The sequence below is a fragment of the Vombatus ursinus genome, unplaced genomic scaffold, assembly GCF_900497805.2.
Source record: "Vombatus ursinus unplaced genomic scaffold, bare-nosed wombat genome assembly UNPS02009062.1, whole genome shotgun sequence".
Classification (NCBI taxonomy): Eukaryota; Metazoa; Chordata; class Mammalia; order Diprotodontia; family Vombatidae; genus Vombatus; species Vombatus ursinus.
This window is the reverse complement of record NW_020948840.1, coordinates 18352178-18368453: the sequence shown is the minus strand read 5'-3', so window position 1 is coordinate 18368453 and position 16276 is coordinate 18352178. Positions and strand designations below refer to the sequence as shown.

The 16276-nt window shown below is 41.6% G+C and overlaps 1 protein-coding gene across 1 annotated transcript in view; it reads left to right on the top strand.

The window, feature by feature from the left end:
• Positions 1-13048, top strand: part of BABAM2 (BRISC and BRCA1 A complex member 2) — a 583899-nt gene extending 570851 nt beyond the window's left edge. The window contains exon 12 of the mRNA XM_027850454.1: positions 12622-13048. Within this exon, the coding sequence (XP_027706255.1) occupies positions 12622-12685 (64 nt within the window). The 3' untranslated portion in view covers positions 12686-13048. The remainder of the gene's footprint in view (positions 1-12621) is intronic.
• Positions 13049-16276: the final 3228 nt, after the last annotated feature.

Genomic DNA, 16276 nt, shown 5'->3' with positions numbered 1-16276 from the left:
CAAATATAAAGTAAGAAGTGGGTTAGATTATTTTCCTTTGGAAAAGACTTGGAGGTTTTGGTGGGCTACAAGCCTAAAAGGAACCGACAGTATTATATGGCAACCAGAAAAAATAATACTGTCCTAGGGTGCACTAAAAGGTATAGTGTTCAGGAAAAGGGAAGTAATTGGACTGTAATCCTTTGCCCTGTCAGAACACATCTGGGATATAGTGGCCCAGTTCCACATTTTTGGATGGTTGTAGACAAATTGGTACATATACAGATCAGGGTCACCTGGATAATGAGAATACCATATATGTGCATAAAAGGATATATTGAAAGAACTAGATATTTTTAGCTAAGAGATGACTTCTGGTGTGGGGAGGACATGAGATGATGATCATCATGATCATGATTGCAGCTAATATTGATGTCACATCAACCTTGTGCCAAGCACTGTACTAAGCACCATACAAATATCTCATTTGATCGTCACAACAATGCTGGGAAGTTAGTGCTATTATTATCCTCATGTTACAGATGAAGAAAATACGGCAAACAGGGGTTAATAACTTGCTAGATTAAGTAACAGCTAGGAAGGCTGTATTTGAACTGGGGACTTCCTAACTCCAGACCTGGCACTCTATCCACCACACCACCTAATTGCCTGTGATTTAGGTATTTGAGTGATTTGGGCATTTGAAGGACTGTCATGTAAACAGTAAAATAGACTTGTACTGCTTGACCCTAGAACACAGCTGGTATTAGGCTCAAGGTAAGGAATATACTTCCTAATCAGTAATTGTCCAAAAGCGGAATGGACTTTTTTGAAAACTAATGGTTTTCTCCTAATGCTGGGGATGTTGTAAAGAAGATTCATGTCTTTAGAATAAATATTTCAGAAGTCCTTTCTAACTCTTGGATTCTGTGATCTTATGATAGTTCAGTTGAAGTAGTAAATAACTTTGGTCTGGTATAGTAAGGAAGATTTCCCAGAGGAGGTGAGACTTGAGTGCCTGCAGGCTTTGAAGGGTAGATAAGAGTTCTGTTTCAGAGGCTGCTGTTGCATGCATGGCCTGAAGCTAGCTGATTTACCTGTTAAGTATAGATGTTAACACCTACCTGCCTCATAGTGCTGCAAAGAAGAATTAATTACTATTTGTGAAACATTTTGAGATCCATGGATGAAAGGCCAGCCATAAAGGCAGATTATTATTCTTATTATTGTTGTTATTTTTTATTAAAAGAACGAGGTGTCTGCTGATGCAGTAATGCCTTAGGTTATGCCCTGAGTAGAAATACGTGCCAATTTCAGACACATGTTGCAATCTCTGAGCAGAGAACTGTGGAGGCACAGCCAGAATGGAAACTAAATTGCCTGAGAGTGGAGAGAGGCCCCATAGACTATGGGAACCTTAACAACTTCTTTCATGACCATCTCAACCATTGTTTCTAGAGTATACAATTGCTAAGTGGAGTTTGGGAGCACAGAAGAGAGCTGAGTTCTTAAAAGTGTAGCATCCCCAGTCTTATTTCTTGCGCGGCAAGGGCTGAAGTTAATTATTGTATTGCTGTGTCTACTGAGAAGCAAATTCTAGCTCTGGTAAAAGGCAGCAGATTGGTAGCAGGGAAAAGTCAGAGACCTGTTTTTCTATTCCCCATCTACATAGAGATGTGGAACATAAGAGCTCTAAGGGTCTTAAAAGACCTAGTTCAGCTTCTTCATTGAAACAGCCAATCCAGTACTAGAACCTAAGTTTCCCAACTAATTTGCAGATCCCATGCCCGCATGACAAGGAGTTTTCAATGTGAACATAGTTTATCCTACGGATCATAAACATTTCAAATGAGAAAATATGAAAAACATTTTACAGACTTTAAAGTTCTCTATAGACGCTCTCTTGACTTATCCAGCTGAGAGGCCACTGAGCCCTTGACTCTGGATGTGGAGAGAAGGGGCCTCAGCTCAATCCAGGTTCTCACAGTTGTTACCATCCTAGACAACACTGGGCAAACAGGTTCCCTTCTCTGGACCTTGGTTTGTTCATGTGTAAAATGAGGGGATTGGATTGGACCAGATGATTTTTTTTTTTTTTTAGCTAGGCAATGGGGTTAAATGACTTGCCCAGGATCACACAACTACTAACTGTTATGTGTCTGAGGCCGGATTTGAATTCAGGTCCTCCTGAATCCAGGGCTTGTGCTTTATCCACTGCACCACCTAGCTGCCCCGACCAGATGATTTCTAAGGTCCCATCCAATTCTGAATCTATACTCCTGTGGTTCCTCAAGTAAGAGCTATGTCTGTTTTACTGTTCATTAGCAGGAAACCCCAGTGAAGATCATTCCCTGTTATCCATTCAGCAAAGAACCATTTATTAAGTACTTACCGTGTACAAAGCATTGTCCTAGGCATTGGAGGAAGGACAAAGACAATTAGGATAACAGGACAGATCCAACACTACATAAACATACAATCTGCTAGAATGTAAACTACACAGAGGTTCAGTTTTTGAGCATGTTGACCTTGAGATGCCTGTATTACCGGCTCATTGAGGGTAAAGATTGTTTCATTCTTTCTTTGTACTTGTATCCCTGGTACCTACCACAGTGCCTGACATAGAGTAGGCACTTAACAAATGCTTGTTGACCTATCCAGATAGAGATCTATAGCAGGCAGTCGATGAAAAGAGACCAAAGTTCTGGAAGGGAGAAAAGGGTTGGATATGTAGATTTGAGAGTCACCTACAGAGATGTGGTAGTTGAAACTGTAGAAACAAATGATATCACTGAAGGAGTGTGGAGATAAAAGAAGAGTGATCCCAGAATAGCCCTATGGTATTCCTACATACAGAGAGCAATGCATGGGTGATGATCCTGCAAAAGAAACTGAGGAACACTCAAGTAGGAGGAGAACCAAGAGAAAGCAGTTTCATGAAAGCCAAAGCAGAATATTCAGAAGGATGAGGTGGTCAGAACATCATTCTTCAGAGGGTTCAAGAGAGATGAAGACTGAGAAATAGTCATTGGATTTAGCCATTGGGAGAACAGTAGAGACCTTGGGGAGAGCAGTTTCAGTTGAGAATGCCATAGTACGAAAATGTAAATTATAGAAACATAGATTTAGAGCTGGAAGAAACCTTAGAGATTATCTAATCCAACAACTTTATTTTAAAGATGAGAAAACTGAGGCACAGATAGATTAGGTGACTTGCAGTGTGTAGTAAAAATGAGATTTGAACCCAGGTCCTTCAATTTCAAATCCATTTCTCTTTCCTCTGTGTCATGCTGCATTTGAATGGGTTATGAGCTACACCAGCAGAGATGAATGCCCACATCACTGAGATCATGTATCTATTAAAATAATGAAACATAATTGAAACATAATTGTTATCTCTTAGGACATGGAGAACCTGTCTCTAAAGAATATTAAGTTTCAGTTGAGAGAGAGAGATAAAAAGAGAGCAGTGGAAGAGTGGAGAAAGGAGAATGAGACAGAAATCAAAAGGCAGCATCTATTCAAATATTCATTCACCGTGTGCCAGACACCGTGCATAAAGCACAGCAATTCACCGTACTAGGTACTAGAGAGATCCAAAGAAGAAAAAAAGATAGTGCTTGCAATGAGAGTATAAGATGCAATAGGCAGGGCATAAGATATGATCATTTTAAGGAAAGAGAGATCATTCTTGGATTGGGGTTTGGCATTGATGTTGCAAGTCAAGGATCAGCTCCCTCATCAATACTTCCAGCTGGAGAACTGCAGACAGACCATAGAGCAAGGCCTGCTTCTTTAAAAGATTGCCAAGAATCGGTGCACCAGATGGGGAGCACCAAAGGTAAATTTCTTCTTCTTCTTCTTGCTGTTATCCAGAGGCCTGCCGTGGGGGCTTATACCCAAAAAATCAAGGATGTACACCCTGCCTTCAGAGAGTGCACTATATAGCTGAAGAGACCAAATATATACCCAAGGAGATAAGGGGAGGAGTAAGGGACTACACAACAGCAAAGAACAACAGACGTCCCTTCTAGAATTACAGCCAGATTGGGCTACCTTATATTTTGCACTCCAGCCCTTTGTGTGTCTATTCCAACTGTGACAACTTTGATTTCTGCCACCAAGTGAACTGAAATTTTGAGATGTCTCCAGACAATCTCAAGCCATTCTAAATATGAATTCATAATGAAGCATTCAGTGTGCTTGTGATCTGTGTTAACCTCATCGATACCCAACAGAACCTCTAACACACTTGGTCTTGGTGAAGTCAGATTTGGGCTGAGACTGTAAGCACTTCCTCTTTGAAAAATGTACTTTCTGGTTTCCCCCCCTAATAAAATGAAAAGTGGTAGGTAATCTGTGGGATCAGTGATTAAATCAACAGTCTGTTCACAGAAAGGTCTCTGTAACTTTGCCCAGACTTAACAGCTGAGTTTTGTTTTTTAGTTTGGTTTTTTTTTGTTTTGTTTTGTTTTTTAACTTGCCTTTACTCAGTGACGGGTGAGGAGTCCACAATGACTTCAGACTAACAGCTGCATTACCTTGACCCTATTCACAAAGTGCCAGACTTTGCGGTGTTGTACAAAGCAAATTAAACAAACAAAAAAATTCCCTGCCCAACCACTCAACAAGCATTTATTATTGCTTACTATATGTCTGGCACTGGGCTAAATGCTGGCATACAAAAAAAGGCAGAGGCCAAAACAAGGTCCCTACCCTCAAGGTGCTCACATGCTAATGGGGGAGATAACATGCAAACAACCATGTACATACAAGATACATACAGTGTAAATGAAAGGTTATCTCCAAAGGAAGTGGAGTTATAGGAATGAAGGCCTGTAAAAGGTGGGAATAAGAATTTACAGTGTAACAGAGACACTAATATTACCAGGAGAGATTTTCAAGATGGACACTAAACCAGGGCCCTTACTATTTATTCTTGAGACTATGTATTCCTTAGCATTTCATTCTTTTTTTGCCCAGCCCTGGCTGTCACTTAAAACCTAGTCCTCCAGGTGACCTACTTTTTCTCAGAGTTCACACTTCTTGCATCCTACAAAAACCTATATTAAATAAATGTGTACTGAGGAAGAGAACTCCACATACCAAGAGGACAGAGTAGGGAAGAAAGGGGCAAGGCAAAGGATCTAAGTTTCACAGAAATAAGGACTCTAGACAGGAAACTAAAGCCAGAGAGTGAGGTGCCGAGTCAGAAGGCAGAAGAAACCTTTTTAATGGAATGGAATATGTGAAGTAGGGACTTAGCCACAAGTAGCAAGGCAAATCCCATTTACTAGAAATGAGGTACAAAGTCAGAGTGAATCCAGCAAGAAAATTGTCTTGATGCTGAGACTCTGAACTATGGATTTAGGAGTCTTTATGTTTCCCCTGCCCAAAGACTGTATGAATCCTAAAGCCTAGGATAGGCTAAGCCTGCAGAGGAAGTATGAGTGGCCCAGGTGTGGAACTTGAAAGGCTGAAGGGAAGGAAGCTAGGCCCTTCATTGACATTTAGTTGCTGAGGTCACCTTGATGTGTCCCAACAGCAGAAGCTACCTGTAAGCATTACTTCTGAGAGCCCCCAATCATCTCCACATGACAGAGAGACTTCAAAATAAAACATCCAGAAATTATTTAACATTAATAATCGCTGGCACTTCAAATGTGTTACTTTTGTTTGCTTATACATTCTTTGGTCCCCAGAATCTTTAAAAAACAAAATTGGACTTAAGGCATTTAATGGAATGGCAAATGTTGTTCAGTCGGGGTTTTTTTTTTTAGTTGTATCCAACTCTTTGTGACCCTCTTTTGGGGTTTTCTCAGCAAAGATACTGGAGTGGTTTGCTATTTCTTTCTCCAGCTTATTTTACAGGTGAAGAAACTGAGGCAAACAGGGTTAAGTGACTTGCCCAGGGTCACATAGCTAGTAAGTGTCTGAGGCCAGATTTGAACTCACAAAGATGAACCTTCCTGACTCCAGGCCTGGCACTCTATCCACTGCACCCAGACCAACACAAAAAATCATTTGCCCCAAGACCTTACCAATGTCTAGAGATAGCATGATTCTGGCAGAGGCATTACTGTACCTACCAAATATGGTTACTTCCTAATGACAGTGCCAGATTTTTTGCTTTCCTAGGCACTTCAGCCTCAGGTAGTAAAATTCACAGCAGCCCTGTGAAAACTTGAGAAAAAAATCAGTTTAGAAGCAGTAATAGCAACTTTTATGGTTATAAAACACTGCTGACGCTCACCATTTCGTGTGATATTCATAGCAACTCTATGCACACATTATTATCCCATTTTACAGATGTAGAAACTAAAGCCCAGAGAGGTTAAGTGATTTGTATGTAGTTAATTTGGAAGACCTAGAACTCAAACCCAGGTCTCCTCATTATGTGTTCAGTACTTTTTCCACTACATCACACCAGCTAACCAGTTTCATTGTCATGTTCACCTTTATTGCAAGAATGGTCTCTGGGCCATAAAGAGAGTAATTCAGGATAATTCAGCATTTATACTGGCGCTACAGGACAATGAGGAGAAGAGGAGACCACGAGAAGTGATTAGCTGGGTTCCTCTTGCACTATTTAGAGAACTACTTTGATTTTAAAACCACAGTCGGTTTTCAGATGACTGATTAAAAACATGTGCCAGAAACTGAAGAAAACAAAACCAAAAAAACTGAGACCCAGATGTTTTGAAACATGGCCACATTTGCACAATGGCCTCCATCTGGAGGTAGCGTGGCTTAGCAGTGTCCTTGCTCAATGGCACCTTAGCTAAGACCACTCTTCTCATTTGACCTTCCTTCATAACCTCACTATAGAGCCATCAGCCAGACCTCATTCCTACCCAAAAAAAATCTTTTGGTAAAAGATATTTCCAAGAGCCCTTGTGTGTACTCAGAAGACATTGTGTGGCAATCTGCCTTCAGTCAAGATGTTTCAAGTTGTACTGCTAAAGGGAATAGAGATATGGAGCCCCTTTGAATATGATCTTCCTTACCTAGTATTTCCCTATTTCTAAATCTCCACCAATTGAAACACTATTGCCTCAGTGTTAAGTTTTTATTATTAAACCTAAAAACATGGGATGTATTAGGAGAACAATGAGTAGCCTAATTTAGCTATAGTATTGGATATATAAAATGGAGTAATATAGGTAAGTCTGAAAAGGTAGATTGAAGGATCTTGAATAGTAGGCTAAGGAGCTTTTACTAAATTCAGTAAACCTTTGATGTTGATTTCTCTTCGGGGTGGGTGGGTATTATGGAGGTGGAGGGGGAATCCTTCTTTAGAACCATCTCAGCTTCCTCCCATGCTGAGAAATTCACATTTCACTAGCCTTGATTTCTTCCCCAAGTGCTTCTAGGAGGCAGAACTGACCCCAGCTGGATGCCATTCCCCTCTCTGTTAGGCCTAATGGAACACTACATACACAGGCATCCTACCCTAGCTCCCTCTGTTCCTCGTTCTCTGGCTGAGTACTATTGCAGGTCAGAGCACTGTTCCAAACAGCAACCTTTTGCCGTTTGGTTTTCTGTGGTGCTGAGGGAAGAGAGGAAGACAGGTAGTTGAGTTCTGTTGTAAACTGAGTGAACACGTTAGGGATTAGCCTACCATGATGATGATAATAATGATAACTACCATTTATTTAGCACTTTAAGGTTTGAAAAATGCTTTACAAATATCTCATTTGTTCCTCACAACAACTCTGTGAGGTAGGTGTTATTATTATCCCCATTTTACAAGTGAGGAAACTGAAGCAGATAGAGGTTAAGTGACTTGTCCAGGATCACACAGCTAGTAAGTGTCTGAGGCCAGATATGAATTCAGGTCTTTCTATCTCCAAATCCAGTACTCATTCTACTATGCCATCTAGCTGCTAATTTACCAAATTGTTATCCTATTAGCATTTTTGGTGTCTTAGATCATGGATACAGCTAAAATTGCTTTGTGTTTTATGCATAATTACTATTTTTGAGAGAGGACTGAGAAAAGTGTCAAGTCCTCTGCCTCTTTGATCATATGACCCAGAGGTCCAAACCATGATATTTTTTTTTTTTTTTTGGTGAGGCAGTTGGGGTTAAGTGACTTGCCTATAGTCACACAGCCAGTGTCAAGTGTCTGAGGCCAGATTTTAACCCAGGTCCTCCTGACTCCAGGGCTGGTTCTCTATCCACTGCACCACCTAGCTGCCCCAACTTTTTTTTTCATCTTTTTTTTTTTTTTAAGGCAATTGGGGTTAAGTGACTTGCCCAGGGTCACACAGCTAGTAAGTGTCTAGGACCAGATTTAAACTCAGGTCTTCCTGACTCCAGGGCTGGTGCTCTATCCACTGATCCACCTAGCTGCCCCCAAACCATGATTCCTAAGACACTAAGCACATTCACACATCTCTAGTTGCTGAATACCCATAGACAGTTTGTTCTCAGATCCCACTGGGACAATATGGAACATTTCACAGTATGAGGTGAGCAATGCTAGAAGCAAGGAGCACTCCCAGGGTTTCCCTTCCTCTGTGTCATTCTTCCCCACTTCAACAAGGCCATTCCAATTCAGTACTATTAGACACCTTAAGGTGTATACCAGGACCAGTTGCCACAACTTAATTTCTCCTGGGTTAGCCCAGCTGGTCTGCTGGTCAGAAACCTGAGAGAGGAGCTACTGACTATTTGTGAACTGGCATCTATACTTAGGCCATTAGGATGCTACATCAGTGGCTCAAGCCTTTGCCCTCTGGATCAATTAAGTTTCAAGGTCAATACCTTTTAAGAAAAAACTAGCCTAGCCTATATAGATTAGGACCTGAGAATCTTATGGTTCCTACCATACCATCCCAAAACACATGCACACACACACACACACACACACAAACACACAATTTAAACAACTTGTGTCAATTTTTAATTAGATTTTTTCAAAAAAAATTACCTTCCCTTTCCCTTTCCATATTAACCTTCCAACCAAGTGAAAACAAAAGAAAAACAAAACCCCTGTTACAAACATGTATAGTGAGGCAACACAAATTGCTGCATTAACCATGTCAGTATATACATACATACACACATACATGCATGCATATATACATACATACATATATATATACACACACACACACATATATGCATACTGGTTCTAAGAGATCTGGACAATTTTTAACGATTTCTTGAAATACAGTATCTAGACTCCTTAATTCAGTCATGGCATTTGTAACCAAAAGTTAGGCATTTATGAATATTTTTTGCTCTTATCCATAAACTGTGCTTGATAGCCAGGCTACTAAGAGCTTAGAGTCTAAATACAGCAGCTTGTTTCCTGAGTTTCTGTGAGCGGAGTGCTCAGTGACTTCCTCTGTAAAGCTCCTATTCCTCAGAACCCCTTGGGCTCTGACAGGTGAATTTTCATCTTACTTTGCTGGGATCAAAACCTTCACCCCACTGCCTATACATCTTTAGACCATACTGCCACCATGCTGCCATATATCTCTCCTCCCCTTTCTCCCCCCTCTAGTACCTCTCGATATGTTACCATCCTCCATTAAAATGTGAACTTCTTGATGGCGAGGAGTATCTGGCTGTCTTGTGTTTATATCCCCAACCACTTAGCAAAGTGATAAAGTGATTAATAAATTATCTATCTATCCTATAAATTAAAAGGTTTAAATTAGAATGACCTCAAAAGCCCCTTCCATTTCTAAAGTGCCATGCTTCTGTGATATTAAGAATGACCACCAACAAAGCATATCACTGTGCAAATTCGAGCTGTTGAGTTAAGCATATGAAGACATGCATTCATCATTATCCCTTACATTTCTTTGTATAGCACTTGATCACTTATAAAACCACTTTACTATTTCATTCTGTATGATCCTTATAGCGACCTGAGGATGTAGGCCAGGCAGATCTCATTGTTATTCCCCTTTTCCAGATGAGAATATTGACAATGGAAGAAGTTGCGACTTATCTATCCAGCATTATGTGAACGATTAGCGGTGAAACTAGAACCTCCTTCTCCTAACTCATAGTCAAGGACTCATAGCCCCTTTCTCTCCCCCATCCATTCGATGAAGAGGCATTGTAGATGGAAGGCCGGACTTAGAATAAGAGGGTGATGAAATCAGAGACTTAGTGCCGATAGAGGTCTTAGGGGTCATCTGGGGTTTACCCAACTCTACATAATCTGACCCCAATTCCAGTTCTCTTTCCATTATACCATGCCACTGCCTTTCTGCACAGGGGTGTGGTACAGTATGAAGTCTGGGGATGTGGTGTCAAATTCTACCTCCATGTGCTTAGTCATATGGCACAGAGGATGGAGCACCAGGCCTAGAGTCAAACACTTACCAGCTGTGTAACCCTGGCCAAGTCGCTTAAACTCAGTGTGCCTCTTGGGACTATGTATTCTTTAACCTTTCATTCTTTTTTTGCCCAGCCCCGGCTGTCACTTAAAACCTCCAGGTGACCTAGTTTTTGTCAGAGTTCACACTTCTTGCATCCTACAAAAACCTATATTAAATAAATGTGTACTGAGGAAGAGAACTCCACATACCAAGAGGACAGAGTAGGGAAGAAAGGAGCAAGGCAAAGGATCTAAGTTTCACAAAAATAAGGACTCTAGACAGGAAACTAAAGCCAGAGATTGAGGTGCTGAGTCAGAAGGCAGAAGAAACCTCTTTAATGGAATGGAATATGTAAGGTAGGGACTTAGCCACAAGTAGCAAGGCAAATCCCATTTACTAGAAATGAGGTACAAAGTCAGAGTGAACCCAGCAAGAAAATTGTCTTGATGCTGAGCCTCTGAACTATGGATTTAGGAGTTCTTATGTTTCCCCTGCCCAAAGACTGTATGAATCCTAAAGCCTTGGATAGGCCAAGCCTGCAGAGGAAGTATGAGTGACCCAGGTGTGGAACTTGAAAGGCTGAAGGGAAGGAAGCTAGGCCCTTCATTGACATTTAGTTGCTGAGGTCACCTTGATGTGTCCACAAGGCAGTTGAAAAGATGAGTCTGGTGCTCAGGGGAGATATCCAGATTGGGGATCATCTGCACAGAGGTAAGAACTGAAGCTGTAGAAGCAGATGTAACCATTAAGAGAGAAAGTGTGGATTCAGGGCAAAAAAGAAGTTGCAACTTGTCTGTCCATCATCATGGGAACAAAAAGCTGTGAAGCTAGACCTAGAACCTCGTTCTCCTAACTCTTAGTCCAGCACTCGTGGCCCCTTTCTCTCCTATGCCTAAAGGCATAACCGTGAGAGCACTCACATTTAGGAAGTGTAACAGAAGAGCAATCAGAATCACAAGGAAAACAGGACAGTTCAGTGTTAAACAAGAAGCCAAGGTAGGAGTAAGTTTCAAGAAGAAAAATTGTCCAACAGCATCAAAGAAGACTGAGAAAAGACCATTGGATTTCAGTTTTGGAGTTCATTGTTGACATTGGATGGAGCAGAAAGCCAGGTTGCCTCAATGAACGTACCATGTTTTAATTTAGCCTTTTCTTAAAGGGGTTTTGATACATGTATTTCATATGATTTGCTGCATCTAATCTTCTGTGGGCTCATAAATTATATCACCACATTTGTTCCAGTCATGTCTAAATTAAGATTAAAGAAGCCCTAAGTGAAGATCTGCGGGAATCTACTCTTTAAAAAGTTCATATACTTGACTGTGCAAATTTGGGGACGTGTTTGTACTTTTTTTTCTTGTTTCCTATTTCTCAGTTGTGTTTCCTTTAGGTGAAGTTCATCAAATCATAGGATAGAACTGGAAAGGATGTTAGGAGGCATCTCCAACACCCTCATTTTACAGTGGGAAATTGAGACTCAGAGAAATTAAGTTGTTTGTGTAAGCTCCCACAATAATCAGCCAGGCTGAGATTTGAGCCTGGGTCTTTTGATTTTAAATCTAATGTTCTTTCCACTATACTCCCTTGATAAGTGATATCTAGACAAGTGAGATTTTACTATATTATTATCCTATTCTTAAGTTTAGGAAACTATAGAGAGAAAATGATATGATCTGTCCAAATCTTACCACTAGTCTTTGACTAGAAAAGTTTGTATGCCCAGCCAATTTTCTTTCCAGTAAAGTAGACTACTTATGTATTCAGATACCAATTTGAGATCTTAGGCCATTCATAAATCATTTTTCAGCCCTTCGTTCTCCTTAAAGTGAAACACCCAATTGGAAAATGAAAAATTCCTTTATATGGATGTTTCATGTAAATAAAACATCTGTATGATTGCCTGAATTCTTCACATTTTACCTATGTGCTTGGCTTTCTGGCAAACCATGGAAGGCAGACTGCAGCCGTGTGCTCAAAGAAACCCCTTTGGGTTCCCTCTGGCTCAGACACACCCTGCAAAAGTCCTGTTGAATACAGAATGTACAGACTGCAGCCAAGACATCCTCAGAGGGGTATATGGATATGCATGATTCCTCTAAGTGGCCCAGAGAATGTTTAATTATGCCTCAGTTGAACAAATAAAGAGAAATTTGTGCCAACAAAGAAAGAAAACAATTTTAAAATGCACACGTGACAAATAACAACTGTTCTGAGTTAGGTCTGAAAGCTCAGAATTGCTGGGTCTTCATGCTGGTTTGTGCTAACCACGATTTCTCTTCTCTCTCCCTTTTCCCACCAGGGCTTATTTCAAAACTTTTGTCCCTCAGTTCCAGGAGGCTGCCTTTGCCAATGGAAAGCTCTAGGAAACACCAGCCTTACAAGGACGCCAGCCAGACTCCTCTGTCCACATGCATGTCAGCGCATAAGACAACTTCCTGGAAGCTGCTTGGAACATCTTCACGGGAGCGTTTTGCTTTATCAGCAACTCAGATCACCACAGACAACAATGAGTTCGTGGAAGAATCAAGATTGAGCTCTAACCTGAATGTTTCAGCTCCTTTTGTCGGCGCCCAGCTTCTTTCTCTGTATTTTCTGTCGACCATAAGAAGTTCAACCACAATATTAAAGCGCGGTATTTTTCCAGGGCAAGTAATGTACAAGTTCAGATACTCTTCTTCTGTATCCCCGGTCCCTGAGATCTCAATAAAATTAAGAATTTTCTCTCATACAATGTGTTTTGAATGTGTTTCTTTAAAAGTCAAGCAAAAAAAAAACCAAAACCAAAAAACCTTGCTAGTCTAAATTTCTATTAGAAACTGGATGGGCGTGGTGGCACACACCTGTCATCCCTGCTGTTATGGGGAGGGGGGGGTTGAGGCTAGTCAGTCACTTGAGCTTAGGAGTTCTGAGCTCCAGTAGGGCTAAGCCTGGCACCAATGAGGTGAGCCTGTGGCAGGGGGGATGGCAGCATCAGGCTGCCTGAGGAGGGGCAAACCTGCCCAGGTCAGAAACAGAGCAGGTCAAAGTCCCTGTGCCCATCAGCAGTGAGATTGGTCTATGGGCGGCCACTGCCCTCCTAGCCTCAGTAAGAGAGAAGAAAAGAAAAAGAAGAGAAAGGGAGAGGAGAGGAGAAAAAGGAAAGGAAACTACTTGTCCTGAACTGACTACCTGGGGGTCAACTGAGGAAACCAAAAAATGTGTCTTGTCAAGTATGAATAAAGTTGAAGATCTTGAGTTATAATTACAATCCCTCCCTCCTTGGGCTATTAAGAGAATTAAGCAATGTTCATAAAGTGCCTAGAGACCTGTGGGTAAAAGTTAAAGGTCAGATGACATATCTTATTAAGATTTATTTAGGCTCTGGGCTCCAGCCAGATGATTTTATGGTTTTTTGTCTAGTAATGGTAGACAGGGAGACTTCAAGCAAGATTTTTGTCTAGTAATGGTAGTCAGGGAGACTTCAAGCAAGATCCATTTTTCCTAGAACCATAGGCTGGATGAGACCCTAGAACCAGCACTGAGCACAATGCCTGACACATACCAGATGACTAACGAGTGCTTGTTGATTGATTGATAATCTAGTCCAACCCTTTCATTTTACAAATGGGGAAACTGAGCCCCAGAGAGGGAATATAAGATGTTTGCAAGGCACTTACAGTGTGGTGCCTGGCACAAAGTAGATGTTTAATAAAAGCTCATTCTCTTCACCTTGCCCAAGGTGACAGAGAAGAGCTAAAACCCAGATTTCCTGACTCCTCATCCTGGTGTTTCTTTTCTTCCTTTGAAAAAGCTCTTTATCCATTGTAGAGATCCAACTTTATCTAGGTTATTTCATAGGATCGCAGATAGAGCTCGAAGGAAACTAAGAAGCAAGTCCACTCCCCTCATTTTACAGATGAGGAAAATAGGAGCAGAGAAGTTAAATGTGGTTGGCCCATGATCGCACAGCTAGTAAAGGTCCAAGATGGGATTCTAACCCAAGTCTTCTTGACTCCAAGTCCAATGCCCTAACCACTATACTACACTGCCTTCCTAATGGCAGTAGCATCCACCATAGTGGGTATGGAATGTTCAAGGAAGACTGACACCTCTGGTGTGAGGGTTTGCTGAGCCCTTTTCAGGGCTGTTCATCTGCCTTTGACGTCCACCTGGCACTCACCTCTTACCTGTGGCATATAGCATACACAGCAGCCATGCCCTGGTAAAACCATCTCAGTAGATGGACTAAACCAGGTTGAGGATAATTGATAAGCCTCAAACCCCTTAATGAGTTAGAGGGGTGTCCACCCCCAAGTATGTGAAGACTTTCCCCGATGGGATGGGCAGATGAGAACAATCTGTTCCAACGGCCATGAAGGCAGCTAAAGCCGGTGCTGTGGTGTGCTTAGGGCTTGGTCAGACATTGGAGATGCCAAAGTCACCCACTGCATCCCAGGCCATCGCCAGTCGTCTTGACTTTTGTCTTGCCTCAGGACTCTGATGACTCTGGAAGAGAGAGTAAAGATGATGACTGTGCTTCACTTAAATCCAATGCACACACAAGTCAAGACATCACCCCATGATGTCATTGGTCCTCTTCAAAAACGAAGGACGAGGGGCAGCTAGGTTGCGCAGTGTATAGAGCACAGCCTGGAGTCTGGAGGACCTGAGTTCAAATCCGGCCTCAGGCACATGATACTCACTAGCTGTGTGACCCTGGGCAAGTCACTTAACCCCATTGCCTAGACAAAAAATAAAAAAAATAAAAAAGGATGAACACCAACAGTCCCCACCATGGAGCATGAACCCACAACCCTCAGATCATGCTATACCAACAGCCTGGCATTTCCTGTCCTCAGAGGTTTGAAGTGATTAGATTCATCATGCCATTCTTTGAATGCTGGTTGTATTCTGTTAAGGATGGCTGTACGTTTAAGTCCCAATATACCATTGCAACTCTTCTTATGTCACTGCTTCTTCAGGGACAAAGGAGAGAATGATCATAGCATGAGGACCCCAGCAAATAGCAACCCATCTCCTTCTGGATTATTCTTATCCATGTCCCCCCAAAAATATTCCTTGACAATTGATCTGACGTGAAGTTATTCTGGGTCTTTTGGTATTATGTGAGCACAAGTGCAATTCAATCCAACCAATATTTAATAAGTTCCTATTGTGTCATAGGTTCTAGAGATTATTGTTGGGAGGTTTTTTATCTGAATTTGTAATTATATTGGTGTATAGAGCTAACAGTGAGGCAATCAACTCCTCTACTAATCTAGATCAACAACTGTTCTGCAACTTAGACCTTATGAAAATTATCTGGATAATTGAGAGGTTAAATGACTTATCCAGAGGCACAGAGCCTGTCAAAGGCAGGACTCGAATCCAAGGCCTTGACTCTGAATCCAGCTTCCTAGCTCCTAAATCACACTACCCCCATGGCATTGAGGACGAAAATGAAAGGTCTCTGCCCTCAAGGACCTTGCATTCGATTGGGAGATACAACATGTAAACAGATAAGTAAGCAAATACAAAATGATTTGAGGAGGGAGAGAGCGCTGTCAAATGAGCAGATCAGAAAGTGGGACCTAAGCCAATCCTTGAAGGAAGGGTTGCATTCCAGACATGGAGAACAGCCTGTACAACCCAAATTCTCCTGACTCCAAGTCCAGGCTGAAGGCACGAGATGGAATGCCCTCCTTCACACATCTATGTTCTAGCCAAACTGAGGGCAGTACAAAAGGACACACAGAATGTGTCGCACACTAAGTGCAGTAATGACCATCTTGCTACATGACTTATTCCAGCTATATTCCTACTAGATTACATCTTTGATTCATCTTCTGGCTTTCAATTTAGCATTAATAATATGCTACATATAGCCTAGAAGGCTCAGTGGATACAGCACTGGGCCTGGAGTCAGGAACACCTGAACTCAAATCCAGCCTCAGACACTAGCTGTGTGACCCTGG